We start from the raw sequence: 18,973 nt of genomic DNA, 5'->3' as shown, positions 1-18,973 counted from the left end.
CCGATCTCCGTTCTGTTTGTCACATTTGCCAATTTTTTTACGTTGTGTTGTAATTTTGGTTTTTACTTTCCTTTAAGCATAGTTCTATTTTTTAATGTTTGCATGTAATTTAAATATCTTTTGCTCCTTTTGAACCTCATAACGCTCAATCCATTAGCAGACCATGAGTGCCTGAGAGAATCATTCATGGGAGGGGCGGGGCTAACACCTGTCGCACTGTTCATGCGCATAATCTGCGTGTGCCTCGTTCCGCAAGTGTGGCTTCCAGTTCCTGTAATGGGCACTGGAATGCTTGTTTTTCTGGCTGTGATGCACAGCATTGTGACCTCACAGTAAACAAAGTGAGAGCAGACAAAGGATAGTTGGGCCTGAAGGAGTGCAGAAAGCTCAGTTGCAAGGGGTGCAGCGAAGAATGATTTTTTTTATTTTTATTTATTCATATAGTTGGACTTGGGACGGACTGCCCTAGCATTGGGCTGTGCTCCAACACCAAAACTACCCCATCAGCTGTTCTGAATGGTGGGTGATTGCTGAATTTACTCCCAATATGCCTCTGGAGTCATGGAAAGTCCACTAGTCACCAGTGATCTTGTTAGGGGCGAACTACCCCATTGGGGGGGAGGGGGGGAAGTTACCCTTCGCCGTCATAAGCCTGTACCCCCTCTCAATAATGGCCCAGCAGTCTTTCTGCCATCCTGGGTGCAGATTTGAGGGGGTTGCTCCTACGGGGCAGAAAGCTCCGATACCAGTAAAAAAAGAAGAGGGGTGGGAATGACAAATCCTTGGAGCATGTGAAGACCACATTGATTTCATAATGGTTGCGGTTTAAATCTATTACTTGTGCGGCTCTAGCTGAGCTACAAAAGTGGAATATAGTTTTCAATAGGAAAAGTGTAAATGTTGTGTGAAAGGAATTTTGTAGATTCCTGCACATTCAGAATCTTTACATCACAGAAATATAAGGAAAGTTTACAGGAGATGCGGGGTTAGAGAAGTTAGTGGGATCCATGCAAGCCAAACCACACTAGATTCACCGGATTGTCTAGTTTTCCGGAATGGCTAAGTTTTTGGTTGAGCCCAAATACTGCAGATACATATATACCCCAAATGGTCCTTTTTCCATGGTAAAAAGTTGATGTTTCCATGTTGCATTTTAGGAAGTATAGTGTCATGTAGAAAAGGCTTGGTTACACTTAGTGGGAGAAGTGTGGGAACACAGAATAGTATAACCTTTGTTATTGTCAGTTGCATTTCTCTCTATTTTTGACCCAAATTCAGAGTTATGCAATGACCAGTATTCCTAAATTCCGTGCCTAGGGCACATTTAAGCAATGCCTTGGTGGCCTTTATACCCATGTTTATTCACTATGTTGATGCATGGTTGTAACGCAATGAAAAATTATTACCTGTATTTGGACAACTAACAAACGCTATATATTGCTGTGAGCAGAAGGGTCTGACGGATTTGGCGGTATTCTCATTTGCTAAATTGACCATCGCGCTAAAAAGTTGCAGATTAAAAAGTTATTTATAAATGAACATCATTTTATTTCAGCTACTTTATTAAAACCTTGAGTGAACTACCCAGCTGAATTTGGAATTTTGTCTAGTTTTCAGAATTGTATTGCTTTCCGTTTTTATCCATAGGCTTCAGATCTGTTTTCCCCACAAACTGCAAGAAGGTAGAAATGACAAAACATACAAAAAATCGACTAATGCTTAGTCCTGTTAAAACAATTAATTAGCGTTCCTGAAAGCTGGCAAGATAATGACCTAAGCACTACCAACTATTTCATTGATGTGATTTCTTGGAGAAAAATGATGTGCGTTCTTGTTCTGCGTGTTTATGTGCATTTTGGTGAATGTTGATGTTAGCTGTGAGTTCTTCCCATGTAGAAGAGGGCTGACAGGTGACTTCATTCAGCCCTCGGTGTCTCCACAGGGGATGGGGATCTTTTGTGGCGTTGGATGGCGCCATGTCGGCTAACTAGTGTTAATTGGAAAAGTAGGACGAGAACCAGTGAAGAACATAACAGTTGAATTCCACTCATCACTCAAGGGAGCGGATGATGACTGAATGCTCAACTGTATTGAAACCAGATGAGAGGTCCAGCAATATCTGGTGGCATTGGTTACATTCATCTGTGGTTAGGAGAGCGTTATATATGCTGTAGTTGAGCATCTATCTTGTAGCACAGTTTAAATGTTGTGAGGAGAGAACAATGTAGACATGCAAGCCAACTAGAGTATGGAAGTCCCTTCAAGGTTAGCATCACTCGATGAGCATTGCATGCCAGTGCCATTCTGGGGCATGATGCCTGTATTCTGCTGCAGTGTGGTGTGGTTATACTACATCTGTTAACTTTGCTGATAGATGTATCTGTGCTGGGCTTTGGCAAGGGAAGTTGCAGGGGTCTTACATAAGTCAATGATAATGAACTGCCGATGGAATATGTACTGATAGGTATTCGGAAGTGCAGGATACAGATCTAGAGCTAGCAGTTGTTAATCTTTGCCAATTTGGTTTCTAAATTGACCCCTTTAGATGCTTTGCAAGGGTCTATTGTCACAGGCACATTTTTGTTTGAGAGCAAGTTACTACTTCTGCTGGAGTCATATGTGCATTTGTTTCTACCTGGTCAGCCACCTCTGTCCAACCAAGTTGTGCTACTCGCTTGTAGGTGGGGAAGCTTTCTTTTCGGTTAAATGAGTGTTTTGTTTCAGAGGCATTTGCTGTGTTATCAATCTTCTATGAGCAGTGTCTCTTGTTAACATGCAGCCAGTGGAAATTGTTTTGGAGGTATTGCTACACCGATGAGGTATTGGTTGGTACAGAGGCAAGCCCATTTTAATCTGTCTGTTTTGGCTTGGTAGCCATAGAGTTGGCACCAAGGTAGTGCACAGAGTAGGTTGGATTTAGAATTGCTGTATGCATATGTTACCGTTGACAATCTCACTACTTTGTGTTAGCGGCAAAATGTGTTGCCCTGCGTTATGTAATTGTGTGAAAGTTGCAGCTGCATTGAAACTGCTTTTATTATTGTAATGTGTTCATGCTCGCTAGAGTGGCTTTGTGTGTTAATTGGGTGGATTTATTTTGTTGCATCTTTGCATTGTGGCAAGGGAATGTTCATGCATAGTTTTTGATATTGCTTCAGCAGTGCACTGCGTTCTAGTCTTTGTAACTCATTTGTCGTTCATGTCAACCTGAAAATTGTTTTGTTTGTGCTATTTCCATAGAATCAAATTAGCCAAATGGCAGGGAGTGCTTATGCTGTGGCATTATATGTATTAATATAGTATGAGCTCTGTTTAGAGGAGTTTCGTTGGTCTGTTATCAGTGTTGCTGTGTTTTTGGACTTTAACTTCTACTTGGTAAAGACCTCTGTTTTAACATATATATCTTTGCTCGTCCCATGTAACTTTACTTCTGTCCTTACATTAATGTTTGGTCAGTTTATCTTTGCATGTTTCTGGTATCTGGGACTCTTTCTTGGCTCAGATTGGGCTCGGAGCTTTTATTCTGTGTCAACGGCAATGTCCTCCGTTAATACAAGCTAGGTCATGCAACTGAAAGTTCAGCAGTATACAACACACACATTATACACTTGTAGCAGAATGGAGTCGCAGATCCCCCACTTGAATGAAGTAAAGCTTACAGTTTTTGAACACTGGAGATAACTTTTAGATTTCCATTGCATTTCTCTTCACAAGCTTGACTTTTAATTGTCCGCTTCAGGAGTAGACCTAGATTTCCAGTCTGTTAGATTCTTTTTTTTTTTTGTCCATAAAAGCCTGCCAAATCTACATTTTCTGTCCAATGTTAAAGTTATGGGATGTACCCACATAATTCAGTCCAGATGTAGTGGTCGATTTACGTTTGAACTGAGAACCAGGCCTATATTTATTTTTTAGACCCGTCTTCCTAAAGTCCCACAATATTTAACTTACTAATTTGAATATCAGGATGACAATCCTTTGTACAACACCAAGAACCGCTAGAAGGTGGCAAGTATATTGAATTGGATCTTCTTGGTTTTTGGCAGAATCGCAGGTGGGAGGTGCTTGCTTGTTCATTCCAGGCAGGCAGCGGAAACCAAGTAGGGAACAACAATGTGATCTAAACCGGCGTGGTGTGATCTGTGTTTACAGCCACTTTGTATAATCAAATAATCAAATGGCAGTTTATTCCAAATTGTTATTCAGATTAAAGCAGAATTGCACTTCCATTATTTCAAAATGGGGAAGTTTTTGCTTGTGGCAAATTAAAATGGACTATAATTCTCCATGCTGGGAACCTAGGTTGGAAGAGACCGTTTTCCTCCTGGCTGATCCAGGGCAGTTGAAATAGAGACTGCAACACTTGGAGGCATTCTCAATTATAGCATGTAGAAATATCAGCGGGATTAAACTGGGTTCCTAGCAGAAATATCAATTTATGGATTGAACGGAGCCGAATGGCATGACAAGAAGCGAGCATGATCCAATAACCCTTGTTATGATTCCCAAAGTAGTTGAATGAGCAATTGACCCGGTTTTCATCAAAAGAACTAATGGTTTTCGGTCGGTTTGAGTAAGCCATTTGGGGTATGGTGATTTAAGGGAAATCCAGAGTGCATCTGTCACTAGTCTAGATGACCACTCTAAATTCCTGGAGAGAGCAAAAGTTAAAGCTGCGTTGGAAAACAAATTTGATGAGTTATTTACCTCCTGCTGCAACTTGTGATGAGTAACATCATGGAAGAATCAAATAAGGCATTTGGACCAAAGTGAGGGTCAAGTGAGGATCCAAAGGGAGAACTGTGATATCTAATGTGGAAGTTCTGAAGGAATACTGTAATGCCAGAAGGAATAATGTTGTTCACTACTAAAATCCAATACAATAGGCAGCTGGGCGACCTATGGGATTCTTGTTTAGAATCAGGTAGAAGTCTGTGATGCTAGATGGTATCTATCAACGGTAGAAGTTTAAAAAGTGAGAGCTGTTGACTGGCATTGTTTGGTGTGTTTCCTGATTCTTTGAGCACATTCAATGGTTCAGTGTCGATAGCATGTGACATTCTGAATGTACTCGGCCATCTATTTTCGGGAATTGTTGAGTGCAAGAATGATTGTGTGGAAGGAGGAGGATGGCTGCCCGGCTTATATGGGAAAAAATAAAGCCTGTAAAGAATCTATTAGATTAGAAAAGGCAGGAATCTGAGAGGTCACATGTGAAATCGGTCTTTAATAGATTTTGGCAATTAATGGGCAGAACATATTGCAGGAATCTAATGTATCCGTCAATAGGGATGGTTAGCATTGACATTCATTAAGAATTTAAACGACAGTGTATATTTATGGTGGAAATCTACTAAACGTGCCATAGTTAGTGACTGGTGGAATAGTAATTGAAGAGACTGATTATAAGCTGGAATCTGAGAGAACTGTGCTAATGTCCCTTCATATATGAGGGCTTCATTGGAAATGCCTAGTTGCAACCCAAATTCTCAACGATTTCTTGTGAGCAGCTTATATTGTGAGAAGCACCTTATTGGATAAAGCACCTTACGGTTGGTAGTGACTCTAAGAATACCAAGACCCAGACTTTCTCAGAGGGACAGCCTGGGAGGTGAAGAGGTATAGCTGCAGCTCATATCCCATTTCAAGGGCATTGAGAGCTTCTGTCCTTTTGGCCTACCCTCACTGTTCGCTCTGGGTTTTTCTTTTGCTACAGATCCCAAGCGGGAGGTGGAGGAAGATGTCTCGGCACTCATAATCCATGAAGCCTCCCTCATGAAAGAGCCACGGGCTGGACGCGGCCGGCGCTGCAGCTCCCGCAATTCCACCCTACCCCATCGTTGTGACGCTCTGAGTCCACGTAACTCACGTTCCAAGACTGGCTCGTTGCAGCTCATCTGCAAATCTGAACCGGAAACAGAGCCTCTGGATTACGGTGGGTCCAGTGTGACAGTAAGAGATATTAAGAGTTTTTAGTTATGGTTCAGTTGCCTCTGTCTAAGCTGTAAATTAAAACACATTAATTTCATAACTATTTACTTAAAAAATTGCTGAGCACATACCAGGCCTGTTTAAGCTTTGAAAGGCACTATTGTGTCATGGTGTGTTCAGTTTTTTTTTTAGCCTCCTAAATAAATCTTGCTTTCAACAAAAGTAAAATACGGTACACATGGAATCTGTATATAGATGTCCTAAATTCGATCATTAAAATATTGCGCCAGTTATTGCGCAGTGGTCATTGCTTTAGAATGCGAACGAAATAGTATGTGTGTTAAACTAAGGTTTAGCAATTGTTTGCATGAGTAAACTAATCTTGCAAAGTATGAAAAGGTGCAAAGAATTGAAAGAATTAAGTTGGTCAATTTATAAAGTTTTTAGGGCTCGAAAATTCCACTCGCAATGGCGAGCAAGATTTAATCAGCAGGAGCTATTTATAGAGCCTCTTCACCCTTTCTGGCGAGCTGAAAATCCTCTAACTTCAGTCACAGAAAGAAAAGTAAATGTAGGAAGACCAACTTTTGACAAGTCAGTTTGTCTGCCTACTTTTACTTTTCTTTCGGTGACCGATTTTGGAGGATTTTGTAAAGTTAACTGTGGCAATTGCGTTGAGACCAGTTCACAGGTCAAGTACATTAGTTAGTTTGAGTAGCTTTTTTAAGTTACTAGACCTGCGGGTCTTGTAAAATGTTATTTTTCGAGCCCTGGTTTTATATAGTGCAAACAGGCACCAAATGAGAATCACAGTGCTTTACAATGTTTAAGGAGCTAGGTAGTATAAAGATCGTCATCATCATCAAGGACAGAACAAGTCATGACAGAATCCCTAAGAGAAACCACTACCGGGTTCAAGACACAAAAAACAAAAATTTACAAATGATTAAAGACTTCGGATCGGCAGTGATGTGATAGTTTCTTTTAGATCTTGTGATGAGTCTAGCAGCAGAGTTAAGAGAGGCCTTTAGTAGTATCAGTTTGGACTTACATAGTTCAACCTGGGAATCATTAGTGCTTGAACAGCTGACTTGAAGTCCTCAGGGGGAAGTAAGCGTTTAATTTTCCTAAGATGTTCATGTGGAAGTTTGCTCCTTTGGTAATAGAGCTGTTTTTCTCCTGCATGTTTATGTTCTTGTTCAGCATTGTTCCAGTGGATCTTGTTGAATCTATAATGTGTGGGAAGCAGTTACAAGCTGTTAGTGGTTTCATCCATTCTGAGATGTTCGGTGAGTGTTTGGGTATGGCAATTAAGATGAATTATGTTTTGAGAGCATTTAGTTGAGATCTTAACGTGTTTGCCAGTTTATGGCTTTTGCAAGGTTGTGTTGAGAGACCTAATATCTTCGGGGGAAGAGATTTTCAGATACAGTTGGGTACTTTATATATAGCAGCAAACATTGGGTTACTGTGAGATTTGCTGGTACATTTATACATAAGATAGCATAATCTTGTTAGTATAAGTCTTGTATATTCTGGCTGTCAGTGGTTGTACATGTTCCTTCAGAGGCAAGTGTGTTGCCACATTTATATATAAGCTCTATGAAAGAAATTTGACTTGCAAGCTGTCCTCGCCATTTACTCATGGGAAAGAAAAGTAGGAATGAAATTTCACCCGTTTTTTAATGTGTAACCTTCAGATCCAGAGGTGAAAATATTAATTAAATCGCCATGGCTGCAGGAAAGTTATAATGCATAATTTGATTTTAATTGTTTAATAATGCATTCTAAGAGATGCCAGTGACAGCTGTTTAACAGTGACCGTAGAGATATTAGTTGCGAACCAGAAGTGTGCTCATAAGGACGGCAAACTTTGGTCATAAACCAGCAGGTGTTATCCTAGGAATGTGTCAAGATCATATGTTGATAGGAGGTCCCTATTTTCCAATGTGCTGAGAAGTATAGGATTGTAATCAGTTGAAAGTCATAGAACTGGAAGTGCACAGTTGGGGCACTTTCAGTATAGACCTGTTAGAAATAGGAATTTCTGGTTGGCTAAGTCTTGCCACCAAAGCCAGGCAGAAACCACCACTCTAGTCAGGGCAAGGAAGTTACCCGCCAAAGATAATCCCTGCTCACCCTTGGTAGCTTGGCACGAGCAGTCAGGCATATCTCAAAGGCAATGTGTAAAGCGTTTGCACGCGCACCCAGCAACAACACCCAAGGCCCACCACAAAGGAAACTCCACACAAGGTTATATATAAAAATATTTACTAATCAAAGGAGGGAGGAGGAAATGCTGATCCTTCAGTTTCCTATATTCAATGCAACTAATCAATGGGGAAGGATCACTTGTCCTGCATGAACCAGGGTATGCAAGAAGTAAGCGAAGTGTCTCCAATAAAAAACCCTCATGCACGTGTTAGGAAGTCGTGGTCGTGGTATATACCGCGACCACGACCACGACTTCCCAACACGTGCATGAGGGTTTTTTATTGGAGACACTTCGCGTACTTCTTGCATACCCTGGTTCATGCGGGACAAGAGATCCTTCCCCATTGATTAGTTGTATATATAAAAATAGCCTTTGTATTATACCAAACATATTAGATAAACACACAATTTACCCTGTGCCACAGGCAGAATTTACAGGGGACTATTTACACAGGATAGGGCCACATGGACCACTGTCATAATCAGCACTTAGTAGAACTAGCACTTTGTTGAAATATCACTTTTAGAACACAGAATACTTGTAGCAACAAATAGCAAATGTAGCACACAACCAGTAACCACTGGTAGAAGGTAGGTACACGCTACGCAATCCCACACACCATAGGCATATATCACGCAGGGAACCATGAACTCACTAGCATAACCTAGACTAGGAAAAACAACCTCCTAAGCATAAACACACATTTCGAGGTATAGGCAAAAAGCATTGCATATTATGCATAAATCACATTAGGCAAGTAATCACATTTGCGCCAAAAATCACATAACTGACCCCAGGCCAACTTGGCCTCTCAGTACCTCACAGGCCCAATGTATAGAATGTCAGGGCTGAGCTGCGCAGTCAGCCAAAGAAGAATGCACACAGGTTCATAGGGCCTAAACTATGCCGCTGCCCACTAAGTGCTGGGCAGCTGGGGAACTGTGTGCACCCTGGCTCTAAATAAACAGAGTGCCCAAAACAATGTGGGAGCCACGGGGCTCGGTATGCAACAATGCCCCACGTTGGAGCTTCTCAGGCTCTGATAGCAGCAATGCCCCCAGGAGCCTCTCAGGCTCTGATAACCCCAATGCACGTGGAGCCTCGTGGGCTCGAAATACACAACAATGCCCCCTGACGTCGGAGCCCCGCTCTGGGACTCCTACATGGACAATGTGGCCCAAGAACGAAGATAGCACCGGCAGGGGGGGGGCGGGCACCGGCAATGTGCCCCAACGCACCCTCTGACAACAATGGCCCCCGGAGCCCTCATGGGCTCTGAATACAACTGTGCCAGCAACTATGTCAGCCCGGAGCCCCCTCACCGGTCTGGGCGCCTCCCCGGTCAGCTCTCTTTCTCCGGGGCCTCCGCTCTCGTGGGCACTTGGACTCCGCTTCTCTGGGACCGGGACTTCGGGAGGGAGCCTCTGACTCTGGGCGAATCCTCTCAAGGCGCGGGATGGTCTTTCTTGGGGGTGGGGCTTCCTGGTTCCCGAGCGCCAGGGAAACTCTTCAGGTGGAGCTGTTCCCTGCGTTCCACTCTGATGACGCCGCAGGAGTCTCTGCCGGCTGACGTCAGCGGCTCGCTCTCGGGGTGGGGGGGGGGGTGAGGGGGGGAATAATGAGGGTTAGGCTCCCTCGAAACTAAGAAATACCGGACATGCGGGGTGGGCACCCGCTCTAGCACACAGATAAGTGGGGTAGGCACCCGCTGCTTAGCACACGAAGTCCCTGGCGGGGTGGGCACCCGCTAGGGATGTGGAAAAAAATGGCAAATGAGCGCGGTGGGCAACCGCGCCGTAAATCAGCACAAAGAGGAGGAATCCCTAGACAGGGGGAATCCCTCCAAACGCTGCAGCCCGGCGCTGCAGGTTTTAATGATAGTGTTCCTCCTGGAAAGTAGAAATAAAGCGCTTCCCAGGCGCTTTGGAAAACAAAGTCACACGTCTAGGCAAAGTTCTTAGGAAGGCAAAGGGGGCAAAGGCTGGGCCCAGGGGCCAGCTCACAGGGCCCTCCAGACAGGGAGGCAGTCCCCAGTGGCGATTCCTCCTGGCGCCCAGCAGCAGCAGGCCCCCCTCAAGTTAGGAACATAGAGTACACATTTTCATGGGGTCACAGACCCTCTTTTATACTCATATTTCCTTTGACTAAGGCTGCAGGGTTAAGGAACAAGCAGATGCAACTGGTTTTGGAGCACTCTGTTGTGCTCAGCCCCTCTCCCCATTCACAGGACAGACGAGGGCCATCAGACGTACCACAGGGGCAGAGCCAGCATTGTGGAGGGAAGGCCCAGCCCTATTCAGATCCCAGGTGCACTCCTCCCACCCATCTGGTTGTAAATCTCCCTATTCACCACCGGGGCAGACCCAACCTGACTCCTGGAGCAAAGCTCACCAGCCATCTCCAGCCAATCACAAGCCAGACAGTCACTTCACATTTATTACACAGACATGCCAACTTCTAGAAGTGGCACTTCCACACTAGACACATTAACACTGCACACATCATCTCACAGCACTTACCCTCACGAGTTCGCACATACCAAACTCGAGCCTGCACTCCCCACGCATCAGGAACTACCATGGACACACACTTTTCCCATGCATTCCTATGGGAGGGCATGCCAATCTCACCACACGCACGTACTTTACACTGGGACACAGTGTTAAAGTGCACAGCAGCCAAAAACAACCAACACCAAGTCACATATCAAAGCAAAAAGGTTCGGGGTGAACTTGCCAAAAGGGCCAAGTCCAACAAGACCTCACTCTTTTTGCATGATCACATTTATTTTTTGCTGACTGTGCTTGCTTTTTTTTTTTAACTGTACACACTGTGGTACTGTTGTCCAATCCCCAGTGTGTGATCTTAACCCTAAAACATTGTTAATCCTGGTTTGGGATATTAATCTTCCTGCTAAGACCATAGTATATGGTGCAGGAGAATACATAATACATACGCTGTTTAGAGAGTTAAATGTTACCTGTGGACTGCAGCGCATGTTGTGACGTCCACCAGACTGACATAGCATAGTCTGGCTATAGGCCTTCATGTGTAGCCTGATTGCTACAGTTTTAAACCGGCAAGTAAACCGTCCAAAATTACACTATTTTACAGGAAAGAACCCTATGTTTAAATGTGAAATGCCTCCCCTAAATATCCCTTGTAGCCCATAAGAAATGGAATGCCTACTGTTTAAAAGTGGTGCTTTGAAGACATGAGTGTTGGCATGTTTGTGTCACTAGCCTTCAAAGGCTATTTTCATTGTAAAGAGCTGTAGCTGATCCTAAAAGGAAAACTATATCGCAATTAAAATGCAATTTTTGCTAGCTCTACTTTGGGATACTCTCAGAAATGATTCGACATATATTTTTAATGTTTCCCAAAAATCAAGTTTTATGGTGAAGTTGGATGATACATTGTTTTACTTTTCCTGAAACCGCAGCATGATTGGCATTAGCCTGCCTTCAGCCGCCCTCTTACAGTGTCTAATGAGATGTGAAAAGTGTTTCCAGAGCAGAAACAAAACCTTAAGGCTTTTGCAGGAAGACCTGAGTGTGAGGCATGTAATTTCTCTTAGCTCAGGAAGGACAGCATGTGAAGGATTCAAGAACTTCATTATTTTTTTAAATAGAGCAGTGCAAGTAAAGCCCATTATAGTTAGATGTGGGGAAAATAAGTAGTTGTTCCCTAAGGCAGCTGTAGACATCTTGAACAACCAACCCAGTGAGTGGCTAACTAGCCCCAGAAAATAGTTGGGTTTGAGGAGGATGGGAATGAGTATTTCCCTAGACACATCATGGTGGGAACACCAGCTACCTCCAATGGCAGAAAGGTCCCACCATGGGTGGATTTAACTCGGAATAGTTCACGGTGGGATAGTTTGTAGAAAGGCAAAAAGGATGTGTCGAATAAATGGGAAGGTTGCCCTTGGGAACTTGGTTAGGGAGTATTCAGAAGTCACTCTACCCACTGGCTACATAATCCTACAAAAGTGGCAGCTTACCACTATCTCATCAAAAGTGAAAAATTGACTTTTCAGAGAACAGACGAGGATTTGAACCTGCTGTCTGTGACCTGTGTGGAGTGCTGAAGAGCTGGACCTGCTCACACTTGTACCCAGGAATTGAGCTCCAATGGTCAATTTGCAGACCACCTGTGTGACTACAGGGACACAAGAAACTGCAAAAGGCCTTTTTATGGGGTAACCAGCTAATTAGTAGCAACTGGACCTGTACTGGACCCTCTTGATGGCCACTGCTGGAGTGTGTCGTGGTTGCTAATTGCTGTTCCTATGGTCCTGGGAGCCTTAGAAATGCCAAGAGGAACTGCTCCAGAAGATCTGAAAAGTTGGGACGTTGAATATTTTTGGACTTCCAAGATCTCCGAGGTTCAGCTGGACCTTGTGACAAAGGTGTCTGAGTTTGAATGTACGTCGTTGAATACAGCTTCCAGACTTCCCTCACTGGCGGATTTGAGATCCAAAGAAGACTAGCTCTGAGAGTAGAAATCTTGGATGGGCAAATACATTAAAAAGTACCTAAATGTCTAGTACAATAGCTGCTGTAAAATGTCAGTTTTCGCACATGTATCTTATCTTTTCCCACCTTGACCAGCGACTGTCCATCTTCTAGAATACTTCACCAGATACAGCCCACAACCTTTTCACACTTGATGTTTTCAACCTCCATTGCCAAGTGAAAAGGTAAGGTTTTTGGCAGTGTGTATCCAACTATCGCTCCATCGTAGAGGACCTGAAATTGTGTCTAAGTCCCACTCATCTGCGAATAATTATTTCAGAATTGATACTTTACATTTAATTTTTTTGGCACTTTTTATCCTCCAACCTTACAAATTCATATTTCTGGTTGCCCTTATTGTATGTTAGTAGTTTTTGTGATATTGTTCAAATTAAAATCTATTTTTAGAAATTGGTTTCATGATTTTTATTGTGTGTTCGACTTTTTTGATTTTTTGTATGATGCACACTTTTCCTTATCGTAAGCCTGTCCACTATGTTCCATAGCTACCAGGGGTTAAGACCAGTTTTTTGTTTTATTTTCGTGTTGAACCTCACAAGATTTGACTTTATAACTTGGGAAAGGCTCTCATCCTCGCCTGCTATTAATCCATATTCTTACAGTTAGAAAGATGTTTTAATTTGTTTAAGTCTTTGTGGGTTGATGGCTCTTCAGGGTTTTAGCCAGGTTTGCATGATCATGGCCCCAATTAAATGGTAGGTCTCCAATATAGAACCGTTTTGTTCCGTTGATTGACTAAAGTACATTGAAGTCTAGCCAAACAGCGATAGATTTGGCTGGAGTTCGGAATAAATAAGTGATCCTACATTCTTTCCTTAATCTTAGAACTGGAGCATGCTTTATAGTGGTTTAGGTCCTATAGCTTTGTAAAGTTCCTTTGCTTTTACAATTGGCTGGGGGGGAAGCAAACCTATCCACCAGGTAGGTTTGCTTTTACCCCAATTGGTTAACAGAAGTTGTTGCGCTTGCTCATCCATCTTTTGTTAAGTGACCATGTTTGATTTCCCTAGCGAATGGTGTGGTATCACTAAAGGGATGCCTTTTGCTTGAATGAACAAAACCTATGCCTCTTGATTTTGAGAGCTTGAATGGCGTCTGAAATTCTTTCTCCACCACTTAGTATTTTTTTGGGAATAGATTACTTTCTTTGATTTTAGGTTAGGTTCGGTACAAACTGAAAATCCATGTTTGTTTTACGCATAGAAATTGAATTTGTGGTCAAATAAGCACTATTTTATTACATCTGTGTCCTACATTTGCTTGATCTCCAATGTCGCCCCTTTTTTCAGCCTGTCCAGAAATGTTTGAAAGCTATACGAGTACTGTCTGTTATATTTATCGTGACTTGCTCTTTTTATCTACTACGTCTAGCCTTAAGCAGCATTTATCTTTGCCATTGCCAATGTTGATTTGTTAATGTTGCGTCTTATAGACAAACAGGCAACCACATGTACCTTTTCACTAATACATGCATTTAGCATTTTTAGCCGCAATATGGTTGCTTATACACTTTGTTTTTATTGCTGTGGTAGTCCAGTCATGTGGTGGTTGTGATTCGTCTTCGCTATTCTGCTCATCGGCAACATGTTTAGCTCATCTGCAAGTAGGGTTACCCTCCAAGGAGTACACCGGTGATATAAGCATTATTTAAAACTAATTTGGTGAAGCGAAAAATGTAATGCGAACGTTTACTAATTGTAACAGCTGCAATTTGGTTTATGCAATTCTGTGCCCGTGCAATCTGATCTACGTGGGACAGACCAAACAGAAGATTAAACTGAGAATCTCACAACACCGCAGTAGGATTAGATGCAAAACTGAAAAAGCCCCTCTCGTTGAACATTTTACTAACAAAGGGCATACCGAAAATGATGTGAGATGGACTATGATCAGCCAAATAATCCTACCCCCCAGAGGTGGGGACTTGTCCAAACTTCTCAATAAGGAAGAATTGAAATGGATACTACGAACTGACTCAACCAACAAGAGGACTGGACCAACTTAACATAGACCGTTGCAAATTGGGCTCATTTAGTCAATTATCAAGTGAAATGTGTGGGTCATTAATCTGTGTATGTTTTAACCCGTTTTTTATCTGCACCACTACCACGGCATGATCTCACCCTGTCACCCGGTCATCCAAATCACTGTCACAATAGGTCAATGAGACTTCCACTCACTTAACATGGCCGCCCCCGTGTCCTTCCTTTATTTTTACTCAAACCATGTGACCCCCTTTTCCAATCATGGTTGAGCTATATTTTACTTCCTGGTTGGCCTGCCCCTGCACCGACCCGGGAAGCGTTTGCAGTCCATTGTGAAGGTAAGCTCCAGGCTGCACTGTTCCTTTGAATATTCGGGCCTTAATCCACCCGTATCCTTAACACGCCTTCCCCCTTTTTTATCCCCTTAGGCTCCAATTGACACGACCAAGCCTACCGCTGGCGCGTCTGATCTAAAACGGGGTAAGCCTAATAACTGCGCGTTTCGCTTTCACTCTGCATGGTTCTCCCTTATCGCCGACACTCACCAGCTGTCCTTTGTTTAGGAGACTGTTCCCCGTCCCATTGCTGGAACATTGCACGGATTAATACGGAACGACGAGTTCCTTCACGGGTAAGAACCCGCGCTCGCGACTCTGTTAGCTCTTCCAATCCCAGTGGTTACACACTGCTTACAGACCACCTTGGTCTCTTGTAGGTCACGACTGCAATAATTTTTACCCTGTACCGGCCGGCACCACTGCGTGCAAGCTGTTCATCGCGGTAAGACTGTATTTCGCGCTGCATGTTTTCACGGGCTCCCCAGGCACTATAAAAATTCTTAGACGCGTCGTTCTCCATTCTAAATCACTCCTCACTCACTACTGTTAACTCAGGTTTACTGCCAACCTGAAGTCTCGTACACGGGGATATTCACAATCGCTGAAAGATCCTTTAACATGTTTGAACTATTTATCGTATGGCTTACATTTTGGATTCACACCCGCAGGGCACTATGAATTCCCAGAATGACTCTCCTTGTTGTAATAACATCCGTTTGAAAACGCGAGCACTGCATGAATGCTGCTGCCATACACAATGTGTTTATTCTTTTGTTAAAAACAGTACATACCTTACGGTTATGCCTTACAGTGGTAAGCTTTAAATTCTCTTCCAATGTATAAACTTCACTTCACTTCTTGTGCACAACACCATTGATATAGGCCCTTAAGGCGACACGGAATGTCACCCATGTCTTATATTAAGATCATGTACAATGTAAGCTTGAAGCTTTCCCTAATATGCGTCCTCCCTTGGACAAATCTCTCTATTTTTCCCCTTTTCCTTTAGGCTATCATGGCTAGGAATAATTAGGCTTTATTCAGTCCTGATGATGATCCCTGTAACTTTTTAATGGGATCGAAACGACGTCGACAATTAATACACCATATACTGTGTTGTGTATTAACTACTATAATTCCAGTAATGGTGTGAATGAAAATTCTGTTATTGTTATATTCACAGAATATAATAGCTCTTGCCTAAGAATCTCGTTCTACTTTCTATCTACTCTGCTAACCATGACAATTTGTAAATGTTTGGGTACAGGCTTGTGCCCGTCTCCAAGAAATTGTTGAAGGTATTTTTTCTGAAAATTTGTGTCAAAAATTAAATAATGGACCTCTGCCCGGCTGGGCAAGTTAATATACAATATAGTTTCCATTGTGTCTATATTTATCCTTTGTTTATAATTCCTCCATGCATGGGACCATTGTTGTTCTCACTAATATGTTCCCCGAGGTCCTGTGCTGACTCGATTGGGTGCCCTTGTTGTGTTACATAAATAAATACACCGGTGATATAAGCATTATTTAAAACTAATTTGAGACTTGTTAAGCAAGTATTTATTACTCCTTCTACCAGCTGCTTGGAATGAAAGGCATATCATTTTACAAAATGCCTGCTCACTTTGCAACGGAAAAGGTGCTCAATATTTGACCCACACTATAGGTGAAAGAACGCTTATGTGAAAGGTGTTAGCTTGTGCTACTGTGTTTTTTCTTGCTTTTAGGAAGTTCATAGAGACCGTTATTGACAGTGGGCAGTTAGCCTATGTCTTGAAAATGCATTGTGGAAGAAGAATAGAATTTCAAGAAGTCTAAATCCTACTAACTGTTGGATTTGACACAACTTGGGTATTGTTGGTGAAGGATGGTCTCTAGGTCTTGCAGCTGGTGGGAAAATGTTATATATTGACCTGGTCTTTGGTAGTCACAAGCGGTTCATTTTTGTACTGAGATTAAAAGTATAGCACTCCATGATGGACATTGATTTTATGTACTGAAATTCTCAGAATTTTGTTTGTTTTTCATTTTTTCTTACATTTGCCATTAAAAACCCAGGATACCAGAATGTTAGTATTTATATTGAACACCTGATCAAACCAATATAAAGTTTGATTGATTGGTTTATTCCATTTTTCTGTTTGTTATCCGACAGCTTCAACATTGAAAAGATTAGAATTTATCTGTAGTCTTTTGTTTATACTTTACATTTCTCTCATGTGGCTAGATGTAAACCTTAAAAAAGTTAAGGGCATTGCTCTTAAGGCCTAAATGATGATACTCTGTTTCCTCAGAGTGCATAAAGTAATGAATGAATGTTAGGGCTTTAGCAGTCTCATGTAAGAAGAAAAATGTAGGTATGTTATTTGGACAAAATTTACAAGAACCCACGTTAGGATTTAAATAAGCTGCAATAATATACATATTCAGACATGAATAGACTTAAAATGTGTAGGTATTATGCAAAGTTTTAAAAACATATGAACCGGATCACAACACTGCATTCTGCTATTCTACAAATAGTTTGAAATGCTTAAGCCAACTTGATTACATGTCTTTAAAAAGGAGATGAGCTCTCTTCCATTACAAGTACACACAAACCTACTTATCAGCACTTCCCTATTTTGTGGCCACACAATTCAACTTTGTATTTTCCCTGCTAAGCAACCGAGTCTGTCCATCTTGCCATGTTGTTCGTAGTGGGTCATGGGAAATGCAAGAACAGGTAAGCAATTTTTGTTGCAATCTTCAAGGTCAGGAACTCTTGCATTACAACTCAATTGAGAACGTTTCTGGCTAAGACTCAAGCAGGGGTGTGGGATGGGGCAGGTTGCTTAATAAATCTACTTGTCCCGTAACAAAATCCACTTATCCTTATGTTGGCTTGTAGTGTGGCGACAAATTATGGCCGCAATCTCATTATATAAGAGCTCTGACGTAGCCTCTCTGATTGTGCCAGTCCTCATACCTTAGTAGCTTTTGAATACTTGTAATCCCCTTATGTTGCCACGTTTCCGCAAATATACATACTGGGGCTGAAGGTAGTGGTAAGCAATAGTTCCAGGGTTAGAATGCCCTTTTGAGTCTGTGCAAACCTACTAACTTGCATATTTTAGGGGTTTTCAACCACTCTTCTCTAATCTTTTCCCGTACTGAGAAATGTTGGAAATTTACTCCTGACTATGGCAAACGTAAACCTTCTTCCAGAGTTGGGGAAAAACATGGTTGGAGGGAAGTGAACAAGCAAACACTCAGCTTTTCGCATGAGCAAATCTACACATGCATATTTGCTCATGCTAAAATGCAGTTCACAAATATTTTATATGCGTACTATTTCTTGTCCTTCTTTAAATCCTTGGCAATTCTTGAAAGCCGTGTAGCTGCACTTATTGTAAGGACATCTATATACCATAGGTGCACTTTTGAGACTTTCGTTAATAATTGGGCCCCTAATTTGGTCTGGCGTTGACCATGACCTTTTGTGTTTATTAACCGCATCGCTGCTGCGGCGATTTTTGCGCTGTGCGGCTTTTTCTTTAAAAGCTGCGTTACATGACGAGCTCAGCTCGTCATCAGCAGACGCCACCCGTGGCTGATGACGAGCTGAGCTCGTCATCGGCATCGAAGGGGTTAAAATTCTGTTTCCCTCTCTCTGTATCGGCTGGCTTCACTGTGAGTGACAGCATTCTGCTCTTTCACAAGGAGAATATTGGCACACAAAGTAGTTTTGTTCAGGGCCTGTAACTACTGTGGCAGTGTGCTTTTTGAGACCAAAACCAATTTTTACTTTTGCCTATGTTTGTTATAATGGTGAGGGCCCGGCCGCTCCCCCATCAATAAGGTTTTACAAAAACCATTCCAAAAAAAGTCACACATTGAAACAAGCATTAGAAATGCAATAGGTCTCGCAGCATTAGAGTTAGTGCTTTTAGAATTGTTAATGGGTTTTTTTGTAAATCTTTA

The 18,973-nt window shown here is 42.3% G+C and overlaps 1 protein-coding gene across 2 annotated transcripts in view; it reads left to right on the top strand.

Annotated features, from left to right (window-relative positions):
* The window catches only part of LOC147735036 (E3 ubiquitin-protein ligase ZFP91-like), a 134,552-nt gene that overhangs the window by 21,988 nt on the left and 93,591 nt on the right, over positions 1-18,973 (top strand). Inside the window, exon 3 of one of the 2 annotated variants that reach the window (XM_086953136.1) lies at positions 5,717-5,935. The exons of the other annotated variant lie outside the window; for it this stretch is intronic. Within the exon in view, the coding sequence (XP_086809262.1) occupies positions 5,717-5,935 (219 nt within the window). The remainder of the gene's footprint in view (positions 1-5,716; positions 5,936-18,973) is intronic. 2 annotated transcript variants of the gene reach the window in all.

This window comes from Lissotriton vulgaris, chromosome 1_2, assembly GCF_964263255.1.
Source record: "Lissotriton vulgaris chromosome 1_2, aLisVul1.2, whole genome shotgun sequence".
NCBI lineage: Eukaryota > Metazoa > Chordata > Amphibia > Caudata > Salamandridae > Lissotriton > Lissotriton vulgaris.
Note: the sequence above shows the minus strand (reverse complement) of the source record. Positions and strands in the feature narration are given on the sequence as shown.